Source organism: Spermophilus citellus, assembly GCF_964194105.1.
Source record: "Spermophilus citellus genome assembly, chromosome: 1".
NCBI lineage: Eukaryota > Metazoa > Chordata > Mammalia > Rodentia > Sciuridae > Spermophilus > Spermophilus citellus.
In genome coordinates, this window is record NC_138182.1 from 112,595,323 (window position 1) to 112,610,060 (window position 14,738).

At 39.4% G+C, this 14,738-nt stretch overlaps 2 protein-coding genes across 2 annotated transcripts in view; both read left to right on the forward strand.

The window, feature by feature from the left end:
- Positions 1-14,738, forward strand: part of LOC308649827 (obscurin-like) — a 520,968-nt gene that overhangs the window by 65,444 nt on the left and 440,786 nt on the right. The window lies entirely within an intron of this gene.
- Positions 4,547-11,229, forward strand: LOC308644444 (arf-GAP with SH3 domain, ANK repeat and PH domain-containing protein 1-like). Its single transcript, XM_081285576.1, has 2 exons — positions 4,547-4,666; positions 5,209-11,229. The coding sequence occupies exon 2, from the start codon at positions 5,210-5,212 to the stop codon at positions 8,504-8,506; it is 3,297 nt and encodes a 1,098-aa protein (XP_081141702.1). The 5' UTR covers positions 4,547-4,666; position 5,209; the 3' UTR covers positions 8,507-11,229.

Below are 14,738 nucleotides of genomic sequence, written 5' to 3' on the forward strand. Positions count from 1 at the left end.
TTAGGGACCTTCTTTGCTTCTCCACTAGAGGATTGTTGGATTCTCCATCAATCTGTATCTTTGCATTGGTATATGTTTCCTTGTCTGTTTTATTTATGGTCATTGGACAAATAATCTCAGGTTTGTGAAATGAACAGCATGTTTCACAAAACCTATTCACAAAATTCCTTTAGTCACATGATTGTTGTCAGCCAAACCAGCCAGCACAGAAACCCAGGAGATAGCATAATTTTTAGCACAGCTGAACCATGGACCTCAGATGTATGTGGAGGCATCTGTAATGTATGAGTTGTTTTGTCCTCTTCAACTTTGCTTGATTATATACCCCTTTTGTTTTTCAGCCTCTAGGGATTCATCTGATTTCAGAAAGGTAATTAAATTTCTATATTTATTCTAAATTATTAACTTTGTAGTCAATGAAAACTACACTCTTTATGTACTATCTTCTTTCCAAGCGCACCGATCCCATCACAATAAAAGAGGCGCTTCCACAGAAAGGATTAGGCAAGGTGAAAGAAAAGACAGTCAAATTGGGTAAGTTTTACATTACAACACTCCAGGGAACACAATGTTAAAACACTTGAAATGCTACCAGTGTTCTCACATGTAAGGTGATTTTCCCAAAGAGGTGGGAGGATTTTCCTCACAATGTCACCAGTAGTCACAGAAAATGATCTCTCCTCTGTGTTTCTGGGAATATCCCCTCAATTCTGAATTGTTTCCCCTGCATATCATACTATTACATTCTCCCTATTTCCAGCCTTTGGAGTGAACTAGCTACCATGCAAATGTCACCATAAGCATCTCTTTAGAATGTGAAAGGTCAACCTTCTGAAGTTTCTTAGAAATATTTCCTGACATGAGCCAAGCCTCATTCTGTATCTTTATACCTTTCCTCTGCCTCAACTGTCCTCTGGCATTAGGCCTCACCTATCCCTTTATTCTGAGACAAATCCTGACCTATTTCATACTCTTTTCTGTGTGGGCCTACAGAATTTCATGCTCTCACCATCTCCTGCTCTCTGGCTACTCACCTCTCACCTGTCTTTTTGAGGGGTGAGTAGCCAGAAAAAACACCATCCCTGGGGGCACATTTTCTCTCCCTTCTTAGTTCATTTTCTCTGACACTTCAGCTGGTCACATTAGCTTCCAGACACATAGGTTCCCCTTTGCCCTTCTCACCGGAGTCACATGGGTATAGTCTAGCCTGCACCAGTTTTTTCTTCCTTCCATCAGGCACAACCTAGGTCCCTTGAATAGGCACTTCCAGGATCCTCATGTGCGTGTGTGTGTGTGTGTGTGTGTGTGTGTGTGTGTGTGTGGTTTAGAGGAACTGAATCAAAGAAATTACTGTTGCAGTCTTTCCGAGGATGGCTATGGCTTCAGCAGTCCCATCACCCATTGAGAGAAGAGCATGCTTTTTAAGCACTAGTGCATAGTGCACCTTTTGGTCAGATCAGTTTAAGCAATATTTTTGATCTCAGGTTTCTCCTTAGCAGGGCACATCATGGTACAACTTAGAATGCAACTTCCTCTTCTCTCTCCCCCTTTGTCTGAGGCAGATCTGCATGCAGGTTGTAGGCTTTTTTTTGTTTATGGTACACAGATTACTGAATCTCTGGACTTTTTCAGTGTTCAGAAATTTTAGGGATTTGAATAAAATCCCTCTTTCACTCACTTTGCTGAGAAGCTCTTCACCAACTCTTTGGTCTCCATGCAATAGTGCAGCTTAGAATGCAGCTTACTCTGTACTAACATTTTCCCAGAACCAGCCCTTCTTTCCATGTGTATTTTCAAGCTTGTTTCTGAGCAAATTTCATTGATCTTGAGTAGACAAATCTTGGCAATATGGTTTGCACTGAACCTTGTATCCTGTCATGTCTATAAGATGTGTGTTGAGGATTTGGATCAAGAAAAAATACTCCCTGAGAACTCAATGTTTGTTGGGTGCAAATGGGTACATCTTCATTCACAACTACTTGGAAGTCCAAGCCTTGAAGGATGGCTGTATTCAGTCCACTCAGAGGACTCCAGTTGCCAATTAAAGTGGCCATGGGATAGAACTAAATGGTAGAGTATTTGACAAGAATGCATAAGTTTGTGGGTCTACTCCCAAGGTGTATACACAAAGAAAGAGAAAGAAAAAAGAAAAACTGTGGAAAGTTGAAACCAGTAATTATTCACCAAATATTAAACTTAATTGGAAATCATATTTGGGAATATTAAGTTGTTTTGGTGTTACAATTATCCTTTTCTATTTGGATTGATGTTCACGCTTTCTAATGCAGTTCTAAGGAATGTGAGTAAATGTATTCATTTATCAGCAGAGACCCATTTTGACATGACTTCAGAAGAAGAGGACAAAAGTTTTGATGACGCTCAATGTACCCAGTCTCAGGTATGTCAACATATAAAGCATTTCTTCCTGTTTCTTCTTGTTTTTCTTTCTTGAGGAAAGTAAAGGAGGCCAAATGAAAATACCTTTTAAATAGTCTTTTGGAATCCAGGCATTATATATTACTAATTACATCTAAAACCACTCTGAACTGGTTAGAATCTGAAAATAGCATTAGTAGTCCTGTCAACTTATAGCTAAATTTACTATGTAATGGAGGCAAAACAATTCTAAATGTTGCTTGTGCTTCCACTTGCATAAACATTTTGAAAAATAAAAAGTTGAGACTAAATTTGAGACTGACGAATAACCACCTGGGTTATGAATGGTAATGGTCACTGACTGCATTCATGTGAAAGGGTGATGTTGTCACAGGCTCAAAATTCTAGTGAAAATCAGTAGTTATTTGCTACAAGTTGAAATATATTAACTTTACATCCTGGTTAATGTTTATTTGTTATTTTTTGTTTATTTTTATTGATTTTTTAAAAAATAAATGACAGCAGAATGCATTATAATTCTTACTACACATATATAGCACAATTTTTTATATCTCTGGTTGTGTATACAGTATGTTGATGAAATTTCTGTCTTCTTACATGTATTAAACAATTTTTCTGTGGTGACCTTTTCATTTTGTTTCTCATCCTTGCAGAAAATTCAGTCAATATGTTGAATAATTTTATCAAAATGTCTTAGTATATTAAAGAAATGTATTTGTGTGCATTAATGGGGGAATGATGGAATTTAGAGATGCTATCTCATCTTTTTTCTCACATTGCCAACATTCCTGGTGTGAGATTTAGCACACATCTAGATTTATTTTATTTGGCTGGCATATGTAGGTCCTTGGGTTTACAGCTTTCCCTTTGGGGTGTATCCTGGGCAGGGGCCATATCTCAGTGTCAGATCCCCAACTGAACACCTAAGTCTCATATTTTCAAACAAAAACTTTGTTAGTTCATTGTTTAAAAAGTGTAATCCTATTTAATATGAAACATACTCCTCAAAATTCTTTAAAATAAGACTTGAAAGCCTTCTCACATTTGATGGTGAATGCAAAGTCGGATGAGTTACAATGAATATCATTCCTCCCATCCTTTGGGGTGTGTACACCTTTGTTAGCACGTTGTCAAGGAATGCCTTTTCTATGACATCCACCCTGCTTTTACCAAATCAGGAGCCATTGGAAGATAAGTGTTCAGCTTCATCTGGAGCACAATGCTAAGACACCCTATGGAAAGTATGACTGCTCAGTCTGTAGTTATCTACATGTTAGTTAGCTGCTTTCAAGACCAAAATTTGGGTGATGTCTAAAAGAGTGATAGTGAAGTCTTCATGCAGCTCATTGGGGTCCTTTATTTTACAGGTATATTCTGAGGATCATCCACAGATGCGTGTTTCTCACTCATCTGGAGAGAAACATCATAAAGCAAAAGAGAAAGAAGATGGACATGTCCATGGTAAGAACAACATATTCTACACAGTTCTTTGGATAGAATATTGATTTATAACATGAGTGCTGATGTATTCTAATACTGGGAGAAATGAACCTAGTAAACAGGGAATAAAGAAAAAGCAAGAAAGATAAAGAGTTGTCTCTCTCAAGACCAAAGTCCAGCAGCAGGTTATAGTGGGAGTGTCCCTCTTAGTTTCTGTACAAGACAAGTATAGAGCACAGGGGAGTTGAAAAACTTGAATTTTTATGTTGGAAAGAATAATGTTCTTCACATTCTACCTGCTTTCTGTTCATTTCTCAGTGTATTTTTATTTTCCTCAGGGAATCTTTTCTAAAGATCAGATATATGTATTAGATCACAAACCTCTTTTCTAATATCATCTGTCTAAAATTATAATGATCTTTTTTTGTGTCTGTCTTCTCCATTAGATTTTAAGCTAAAGAACAATAGGGGTCTAATCTCATTTGCTATATCTTCAGAGTTCAGCATATTGTGTCACGTGTTTTATGCACTCATTGTTTTAGTGTATAAATAATGCATGTGAAATATACAGCATTCATATATTTAAATTAGTCACATATTTTATTTCTATCTTCTTTTTTCTGACAGATTCTGTTAGCCTATCGAAAATCCAGAAAGCAGTTCTATCACTTCAAAGAATAATAAAAAGCAAAAAACGTCACTGCACACAGTGTTCACTACATTTTGAAAAAAATGCACAACTGGAAAATGAGATTCATGAGCTAAAAAAGAGGGTATCAGAGTTTAAGCAAGAAAATATAGAAGTGAAACAACAACTCCACAATTTGAGGTATTATATCCTAGATCAAAAGAAGGAGTGGAATCTTTTCCTTTAATCCAGTAAAATAAGAAGGAAATTTTTTTTGTAACTACTGCCTCATCTGTTAGCACTTTGCAAAGGAGAAAACGTGAATAAATTATAAATTCTTACAAATATGATAGCATATTATTAAATGTGATTACTTCTAAAAACTAAGTTCATATTTTTCCCATAACAATTTTAATGTCTCTGTGGAACTCCATCTGCTAGTAATCTATTTATTTAACCAGCATAATTTGGGATTGTTATTTGTTTATATTTTTAACTTTTTTACAATTAATATTTCAAGAAATATCATTTATAAAAAAATCATTTCCTACTCAGGTACCATGGCATGTGCCTATAATTCCAGCAGCTTAGGAGACAAAGATAGGAGGATCAAAAGTTCAAAATAGGGTGGGAGCGCGCCAGGCCGGGCGCAGGGCTGCGCGCGGGGCGTTCATGAGCCCCGGGAGCCTGCACCGTGACTCACCCCCCGCCCCCGCTTGTGTCTCATCCCCCCCCCCCGGCAGGATGCCGGACCAGATCTCCGTGTCCGAGTTCATCGCCGAGACCACCGAGGATTACAACTCGCCCACCACGTCCAGCTTCACCACGCGGCTGCACAACTGCAGGAACACCGTCACGCTGCTGGAGGAGGCTCTAGACCAAGATAGAACAGCCTTGCAGAAAGTGAAGAAATCTGTAAAAGCAATATATAATTCTGGTCAAGACCATGTACAAAATGAAGAAAACTATGCACAAGTTCTTGATAAGTTTGGGAGTAATTTTTTAAGTCGAGACAACCCCGATCTTGGCACCGCTTTTGTCAAGTTTTCTACTCTTACAAAGGAACTGTCCACACTGCTGGAAAATCTGCTCCAGGGTCTGAGCCACAATGTGATCTTCACCTTGGATTCCTTGTTAAAAGGAGACCTAAAGGGAGTCAAAGGAGATCTCAAGAAGCCATTTGACAAAGCCTGGAAAGATTATGAGACAAAGTTTACAAAAATTGAAAAGGAAAAAAGAGAGCATGCAAAACAGCACGGGATGATCCGCACCGAGATAACAGGAGCTGAGATTGCCGAAGAAATGGAGAAGGAAAGGCGCCTGTTTCAGCTCCAAATGTGTGAGTATCTCATTAAAGTCAATGAAATCAAGACCAAAAAGGGTGTGGATCTGCTGCAGAACCTTATAAAGTATTATCACGCACAGTGCAATTTCTTCCAAGATGGCTTGAAAACAGCTGATAAATTGAAACAGTACATTGAAAAACTGGCTGCTGATTTATATAATATAAAACAGACCCAGGATGAAGAAAAGAAACAGCTCACTGCACTTCGAGATTTAATAAAATCCTCTCTTCAGCTTGATCAGAAAGAAGATTCCCAGAGCCGGCAAGGAGGGTACAGCATGCATCAGCTCCAGGGCAATAAGGAATACGGCAGTGAGAAGAAGGGTTACCTGCTGAAGAAGAGTGACGGGATCCGGAAAGTGTGGCAAAGGAGGAAGTGCACCGTCAAGAATGGAATTCTGACCATCTCACACGCAACTTCCAATAGGCAGCCAGCCAAGTTGAACCTTCTTACCTGCCAGGTGAAACCGAATGCCGAGGACAAGAAGTCTTTTGACCTGATTTCACATAATAGGACGTATCATTTTCAGGCAGAAGATGAGCAGGATTATGTGGCGTGGATATCGGTGCTGACCAACAGCAAAGAGGAGGCCCTGACCATGGCCTTCCGGGGCGAGCAGAGCACAGGGGAGAACAGCTTGGAAGATCTGACGAAAGCCATCATTGAAGAGGTCCAGCGGCTCCCCGGGAATGACGTGTGCTGTGACTGTGGCTCGTCAGAACCCACCTGGCTTTCAACCAACTTGGGTATTTTGACCTGTATAGAATGTTCCGGCATCCATAGGGAAATGGGGGTTCATATTTCTCGAATTCAATCTTTGGAATTAGACAAATTAGGAACTTCTGAACTCTTGCTGGCCAAGAATGTAGGAAACAATAGTTTTAATGATATTATGGAAGCAAATTTACCCAGCCCCTCACCAAAACCTACCCCTTCAAGTGATATGACTGTACGAAAAGAGTACATCACTGCGAAGTACGTCGACCACAGGTTCTCAAGGAAGACCTGCTCCTCCTCGTCAGCTAAGCTGAGTGAGTTGCTGGAGGCCATCAAATCCAGGGATCTACTTGCACTCATTCAAGTCTATGCAGAGGGGGTGGAGCTCATGGAACCACTGCTGGAACCTGGACAGGAGCTCGGGGAGACCGCCCTTCATCTTGCCGTCCGAACTGCAGACCAGACATCTCTCCATTTAGTTGACTTCCTTGTACAAAACTGTGGGAACCTGGATAAGCAGACGTCCCTGGGAAATACGGTTCTGCACTATTGCAGCATGTACGGCAAGCCCGAGTGCCTGAAGCTGCTGCTGAGGAGCAAGCCCACCGTGGACATCGTTAACCAAGCTGGAGAAACTGCCTTGGACATAGCAAAGAGACTCAAAGCTTCCCAGTGCGAAGATCTGCTTTCCCAGGCTAAATCTGGAAAGTTCAATCCCCACGTCCACGTAGAGTACGAATGGAACCTTCGACAGGAGGAGATCGATGAAAGCGATGATGATCTGGATGACAAACCGAGCCCCATCAAGAAAGAGCGCTCGCCCAGACCCCAGAGCTTCTGCCACTCCTCCAGCATCTCCCCACAGGACAAGCTGTCACTGCCAGGTTTCAGCACCCCACGGGACAAGCAGCGGCTCTCCTACGGGGCCTTTACCAACCAGATTTATGCCTCCACGAGCACAGACTCGCCCACGTCACCAACTGCAGAGGCTCCACCTCTGCCTCCTAGGAATGCCGGGAAAGGTCCAACTGGCCCACCTTCAACACTCCCTCTAAGCACCCAGACCTCTAGTGGCAGCTCCACCCTTTCCAAGAAGAGGCCTCCTCCCCCACCACCCGGACACAAGAGAACCCTGTCCGACCCTCCCAGCCCACTACCTCACGGGCCCCCAAACAAAGGCGCAATTCCTTGGGGTAACGATGTGGGTCCGTCATCTTCAAGTAAGACCGCGAACAAGTTTGAGGGGCTGTCTCAACAATCCAGCACCAGTTCTGCAAAGACTGCCCTTGGCCCAAGAGTTCTTCCTAAACTACCTCAGAAAGTGGCACTAAGGAAAACAGAAACGAGCCATCATCTCTCCCTAGACAAAGCCAACATCCCGCCTGAGATTTTTCAGAAATCTTCACAGTTGGCAGAATTGCCACAAAAGCCACCACCTGGAGACCTGCCCCCAAAGCCCACAGAACTGGCCCCCAAGCCCCAAATTGGAGATTTGCCACCTAAGCCTGGAGAACTGCCCCCCAAGCCCCAGCTGGGTGACCTGCCACCCAAGCCCCAGCTCTCAGACTTACCTCCCAAACCGCACATGAAGGACCTGCCCCCCAAGCCCCAGCTGGGCGACCTGCTGGCAAAGTCTCAGACGAGTGACATCTCGCCCAAGTCTCAGCAGCCCTCCGAGGTCACACAGAAGTCACACCCCGGGGATCTCTCCCCAAACATGCAGTCCAGAGACGCTGTCCCGAAGCAGGCATCTGAGGACTCCAGTGACCTCACGCCCACTCTGCCCGAGACGCCTGTACCACTACCCAGAAAGATCAACACGGGGAAGAATAAAGTGAGACGCGTGAAGACCATTTACGACTGCCAGGCAGACAACGACGACGAGCTCACCTTCATCGAGGGAGAAGTGATTATTGTCACAGGGGAAGAGGATCAGGAGTGGTGGATTGGGCACATCGAAGGACAGCCTGAAAGGTAGGGGGTCTTTCCAGTGTCCTTTGTTCACATCCTGTCCGACTAGCAGAAAGCAGAACCTTATGGTTGTCTCCATCCTCCATGCCAGACTTCTGCTTCCATGCCACCCTGTGCACAGTGTGTGTATAGCTGCTGTTACAGAATAGGAAACTCCTCGAGGGCCACCTCGGGAGGGGAACAGAGTATGTATTGTAAATATCCTGTGGTCTTCTGCCTTTGCCAGTATGAGGGTAGCCTCGGGGCCCGGTGCGCCTTGCTGGTTTGCCAAAGCCGTCCCTGGCACCTAGCACTTACATCTCTCTCTATCTGTGCTGTTTTACAAGCAAGCAAAAATAAAAAATAAAAATAAAAAATAAACCAACTACAACAAAAAACCAGGAGTGTAGGAATTGCTGGCTTTGAAAGTAGAGTGATTTCTGTTCAGCAGCCATTGAAGGGCCTAGAGTCGACTCTGCTCCTTCCAGTGCAGTATTCTCAATCTTGTTACTGAAAATGCAGCATTAGCAAAGAGGTGGGTTCTGTTCTCCAGGTGAAACTTCTAGTTAGCTCCATGACAGACCAGCCTGTAGTTATCTGTGTACACAGTTTACAGCTACAAAAACCTACTTTGGTATTTATTACAGACAAGTGCTCAGTTAAATATGTTACTCCTTCAGCAAATGTTCACTGACCCAAAACTCTTTGTGGCATTTTACAATGCACACAGCCTCATGCAAGTTGAGACAAGTGGATTTATACTGTCTTATGATGATGAGTGCCCACCCTTGAGATATTACCTCATTATGCAAAAATAACATATCCTTCATGCCTATTTTGACAAAGTTTAAAATATGTCTGATGAAGTTTAACTTTCAGGAACCAAGGACTGCCAGAAAATATTAGCCTCTACATTATGCATGCATCTAGAAGCTTATACCTGAAATCTTGCCTTTTATAAAGGAATAAATAGTATGAATAAGTTGAACTGTACATTTTTTAAACTTGATTGCCATTAAAGCAGAAATTATAAGGTTGCAACTATATCTGTTTGTAGTCAGTCATTCAACTCTCTCAAAGAGTATGAATTTACATAATGTATTATGAATCAGCATCCCTCAATTGTGTTGAAGCATCTAAAGTGTTGGTTTTAAATTATTTTCTTAGTTTTGTTCTTGGATAAATTAACTTTTAAAAGACTATTCAAAATGGAGAAATTAAAAGTCAGCCCTTCACACAGTGTTTCCAGAGTAGGATCCAGGTGCTGAAACCAAGCTCTTCTGCTCTTCTTCATACATCAGTGTTCCCATCTGAAGCGCCAGCCACTAGACAGTTCCCTTTCAAGTCAATTCATAACCAAGTTTTGGAAGCTGCTATGAATTGCACTGTGAAAAAGCTCTCCCTGCAAGGAATCTTGTCTCTGTTTCTCTGTCACTTGTGCTCTTTCTCTCTCTCTCATTTTGTTTTCATCCCAGCCATGCTTATCAGACCACTAAGAACATTGTGTTTTGATCTTTGGCATCAGTCTGAATTTTGGACAAGAATACAGCAGTCATGTTCCACAACCAATGGAACTGTCCTTGATTCTAAGGCTCGTGTCATTCTGATGTTCCATTTGCTTAAACTGCTATTTTGGCAACAGCACAGAAGACTTAATATTTTTAAGCAGATAATCTTAGCCGTGAATGAGAAATGTTAATTTCACAGAAGCACAATTCCCAACCAAATCCATAGGAAAAACCCTCTTTCATAGTCACAGTGCTCAGTAAATATTTAGTTCTGCTTAAGTGGTTACTATGAAAACTTTGAGTAGCCACCTGAAGAATAAACCTTGCATGGCATACCTGAGAAATATTTTATCAGCTACTATTGGAAACTGATTTTAAGCAATTGCTTCCTCAGCATCAGGGCACACGTGCATTCCCGCACCTAACCCAGAATGTGAGGGAGGCACCAGGCCACGTGCTGATATGTGACTGGCCGTGCCAGCAGCCTCAGCATTTAAGCCACACTGGTATCAGGACAGGAAGTCAGCATCTGAGGCTGCCCTGAGTCCCAGCTCATTCATTCACAATTTGAAGTTGCAGTAAAGAGCCGTTCTTCATTGTGGCCAGACTATTTGCAACTCATCTGAAAATAAACTAGTTATTTTAAATACACACACAAGCTCCGTCTCTAGAGTTATGTGGAGGCGATGTCTATTCTGTTTCCCCTATTGTAGAAACTCTCACAGATGCATTTTTCAGACCTTTTTTTTTTCCTCCTCCTCCTCTCTGGTTTTGTTTTGTTTTCCATGAGGAATTTGAGTTCTCTCTAATCCAGCTTACTGTGGGACATAGGAAAACTAGATAGAAAAACCATTGGCAATCTTGTTGAGTTTAAATCTGATCTCATTCTTAAACTCGGTGAAGAGCCATGATCTGCCATTTTGTACATGATATAGTATTTTGAAGGAATGGGACCTTCCCCCCCCCAAAAAAAAATAGCAAATTAGTTCTTTTTTTTCCCCGGAGGAGAAAGTAATGTTCTGCAAGTAGTGTGTGTCTGTTTGACTGTTGAACAGCAATTGCTATTTATTTTTGTATTGCCTAGATCTTCAACGTGTTGTATAGGAATCCCATAGTGCCACTCGTTAATTTCCGAATCCTCATCTGGATGTTACCATCAAACATCAGTACACTTTTCGTTTCACATGTATTTAATGTGACCATTTTTCAGTACTGTATGTGTTAATTTCTACTTTTTTAATATTTAAAATTGCTTTTAAATAAACATTCTCAGTTGACCCCCCCCCAAAAAAAAAAAAAAGTTCAAAATAATTCTCATTAACATAGCAGCAATGTCCTAAGCAAATTAATGAGACCCTGTCTCCAACAACAACAAAAAAAATGAAAAAGACCTTGGGATGTAGCTAAGGGATTTAGCTTCTGGGCATTCAATTCCTGGTACCAAAGTTGGGGATGAGAAGAAAAGAAAAAAAAATAACTTTCTATATTTCTGTTTACTTTTGAAAAAAATTTCAATATAGAGTTATTTGGTTAAAGTTGGGAAACTTTAAAAAGATTACAGGATTTTTAAATTTCTCTCAAGAAAGTTTGTATTCCACCAGTGAGGCATTTTTCACTGCCCTGAAACATGTTATACATTTATAGTTTTTAGGCTGATTTTGGGGATCAAACTCAGGGTTTTGTGTTACTAGTGTGATGTGCTAGTGCTGAGCTAGACACTAGGCTACACTTCTAACATTAACATTCATTAAAAAATGAAATGAAAACAGATTTTTTTAAAATTTTTATTTTTTTATTGGATGTTCACAACATTACAAAGCTCTTGACAAATCATATTTCATACATTAGAATCAAGTGGGTTATGAACTCCCATTTTTACCCCAAATACAGATTGCAGAATCACATCAGTTACACATCACATTTTTACATACTGCCATATTAGTGACTGTTGTATTCTGCTACCTTTCCTATCCTCTATTATCCCCCCTCCCCTCCCCTCCCATCTTCTCTCTCTACCCCATCTACTGTAATTCATTTCCCTCCTTGTTTATTTTCCCATTCCCCTCACAACCTCTTATATGTAATTTTGTATAACAATGAGGGTCTCCCTCCATTTCCATGTGATTTCCCTTTTTTTCTCCCTTTCCCTCCTGCCTCATGTCTCTGTTTAATGTTAATCTTTTCTTCCTGCTCTTCCTCCCTGTTCTGTTCTTAGTTGCTCTCATTATATCAAAGAAGACATTTGGTATTTGTTTTTTAGGGATTCATTCTCATTCATAAATTTGTTCATATTTCTATATTGAAAGGACATATACTTTCTATGTTTTTTAGGTATACATGACAGTAGACTATATGTTGACATAAATTTATTTTTGTTATGTCTTATATTCCATTGTGTGTGTGCACACACATATTTTTTTAATCCCTTCATCTGTTGAAGAACATTACTCTTCATTATTGGATTAAATATTAGGTCCCATCTTGTTCAAAAATGGATTTTGAGTTTTTTGTAAAATACATAATGATCAAAAAGGTAAGTTGAGAGTGTTACCATAAAAGAAACATAAAAAGTATAATAACAGGTATTAGATTATTTATCCCAGTTCGGGGTTATAGTAATACAAAAGATACATATTTTTTATATCTTTATTTTATTTATATGTGGTGCTAAGGATCGAACCCAGCACCTTACCCATGCTAGGCAAACACTCTACCACTGTGCTACAGCCCCAGCCCCAAAAGACACATATTGGAAAAAGAATGTCTGAATATGCTGTTACACTATAAGCCAGTTATAGGTATACCTGACATATTTTATGAAGATAAATGATGTTACTACTGAATTCATAAGTTTGTATATAAACAATGTCTTTAAAACTTATTTGACATGAAATTATCTTTTTAACTGTGGAGGACCTATGATTGTGCAAAAAAATTACCTTAAACTTGTCAATTTACCAAATCATTTCTAATTTACTTTTCTGTGGTATCTAAAAGATTTGCTAGTAACAGAAACTTATCAAGTAACAAAACAATCTTTTATTATTGACTTTCAATTATGTATGTTTTACACAAGATTAAAGGAGAAATTTAAAATGTTAAACTAGAAAAGCTTTAGAGAACATAAAATTTTTATTAAGATTCTAAATCAGCATACAAAGAGCCAGAACATAAAAAGACATTTTTGGTTTTTGGCAAAAATCAATTAAAAGGCATCCATATTAACTTCAGATATACCTTAAAAGAAGATGAGGTGAAGAGAAAAAATGATGATATGTTACATGAAAAAAATAAGAACCCATTAAAAGAAAAAGAAACAGAATTTAACAAAGATGATCAAGTGAGAAAGCAAGCTGAAATCTCTGTTTGTACAATAGATACAGAATTGGAGACTGCAAGAAATCATTTTAATCAGGTAAATGAACGTTCAGTAAAGTTTCAAATTTTTACTGTATTTCATTTGAATTATTTATAAAATCCCTTTAACTTATAGTATGTGGCCCTGTTTCACTTAATGATGGCAATGTGGTCTGAGGAATGTGCTGTTTGGCAATTTCACCAACATGCAGTCATCATGTGTGTGTACTTCCACACACTTCAGACATCTCCCACAATGCCAGGAAACACAGACTTACAGGACCTCCATTTATATGCAGTCTGCTGTTTCCCAAAGCATGGCTATGTGGAGTGTAAACTATTATTTTGATTTAAAACACAATGTTCATTGTTTGGCAATAAAAAAGATTTTAAAAAATCTGACAAACCAGAAAAAAAAACCACAATGTTATCTGACTCTGAAATTAAATGATGATATTTATGACAAAACTAGTTACAGCAAAACTTAGCATCTGGTAGTTGTTCAGCATTTCTTTTCTGAATGAAGAAGTTTAGTTTAATCACTGACATAAATACAAATTTAGGTGTTTTATGTTAAAATACAAACTAAATATCTATGCACCTATTTAAATCATTTTTTTAAAAAGTGTTTCACAATTACATTTCTGTCTGCATTTAAGAAATGTTTTTTTTTAATTTTTAAATTTTTTTAAAGATAGAGAATTTTAATATTTATTTTTTAGTTTTCGGCGGACACAACATCTTTGTCTGTATGTGGTGCTGAGGATCGAACCTGGGCTGCACGCATGCCAGGCGAGCGTGCTACCACTTGAGCCACATCCCCACCCCAAAAAATGTTTTCACTCACCCAAATTTATCTGTCATTTGTGCAAGTGAAATGTAAGACATTTACTCATGAAGAATAAATCTACCTTTTGGAATTATTTTTTAATCTTGAAGGTCCCACTCTTAAATTAATCTTTTAGACTTCTGTCACCTGCTGATATACAGCCAAAACCTTGCTGAAATAAATTTGTAGATTTTAGCAGAACAAAATGAAACCTACAGACAATTCCCATGAGACCATAATGCCAGAATTTATAATATGAAATTTCAGTAACACATTTTTGCAAACAAAAAGAGATAGACATGTGCAGAAAGGAAATGTTTCCTGAATTATTTTCTTCTGTTTTCAAATGAGAGAGAGAGAGAGAGAGAGAGAGAGAGTGTGTATGTGTGTGTGTAACATAGTTAAACAGTAAATCTATTAATTATGGGAAAGTATAGAGGGTTTTAAATCCATATATTTATAACCATAATGTACATATTTTGGAGGTGAGGGGTGCAATTTTTGTCCCATTGAATTAAGTAATGTTCTTAATTCAACTGTATTTCTCCGCAGCAGTCTCATGATGA

Bases quoted from the DNA above. Each gene is read 5' to 3' on its own strand.
- LOC308644444 (XM_081285576.1), top strand. From the start codon at position 5,210: ATGCCGGACCAGATCTCCGTGTCCGAGTTCATCGCCGAGACCACCGAG.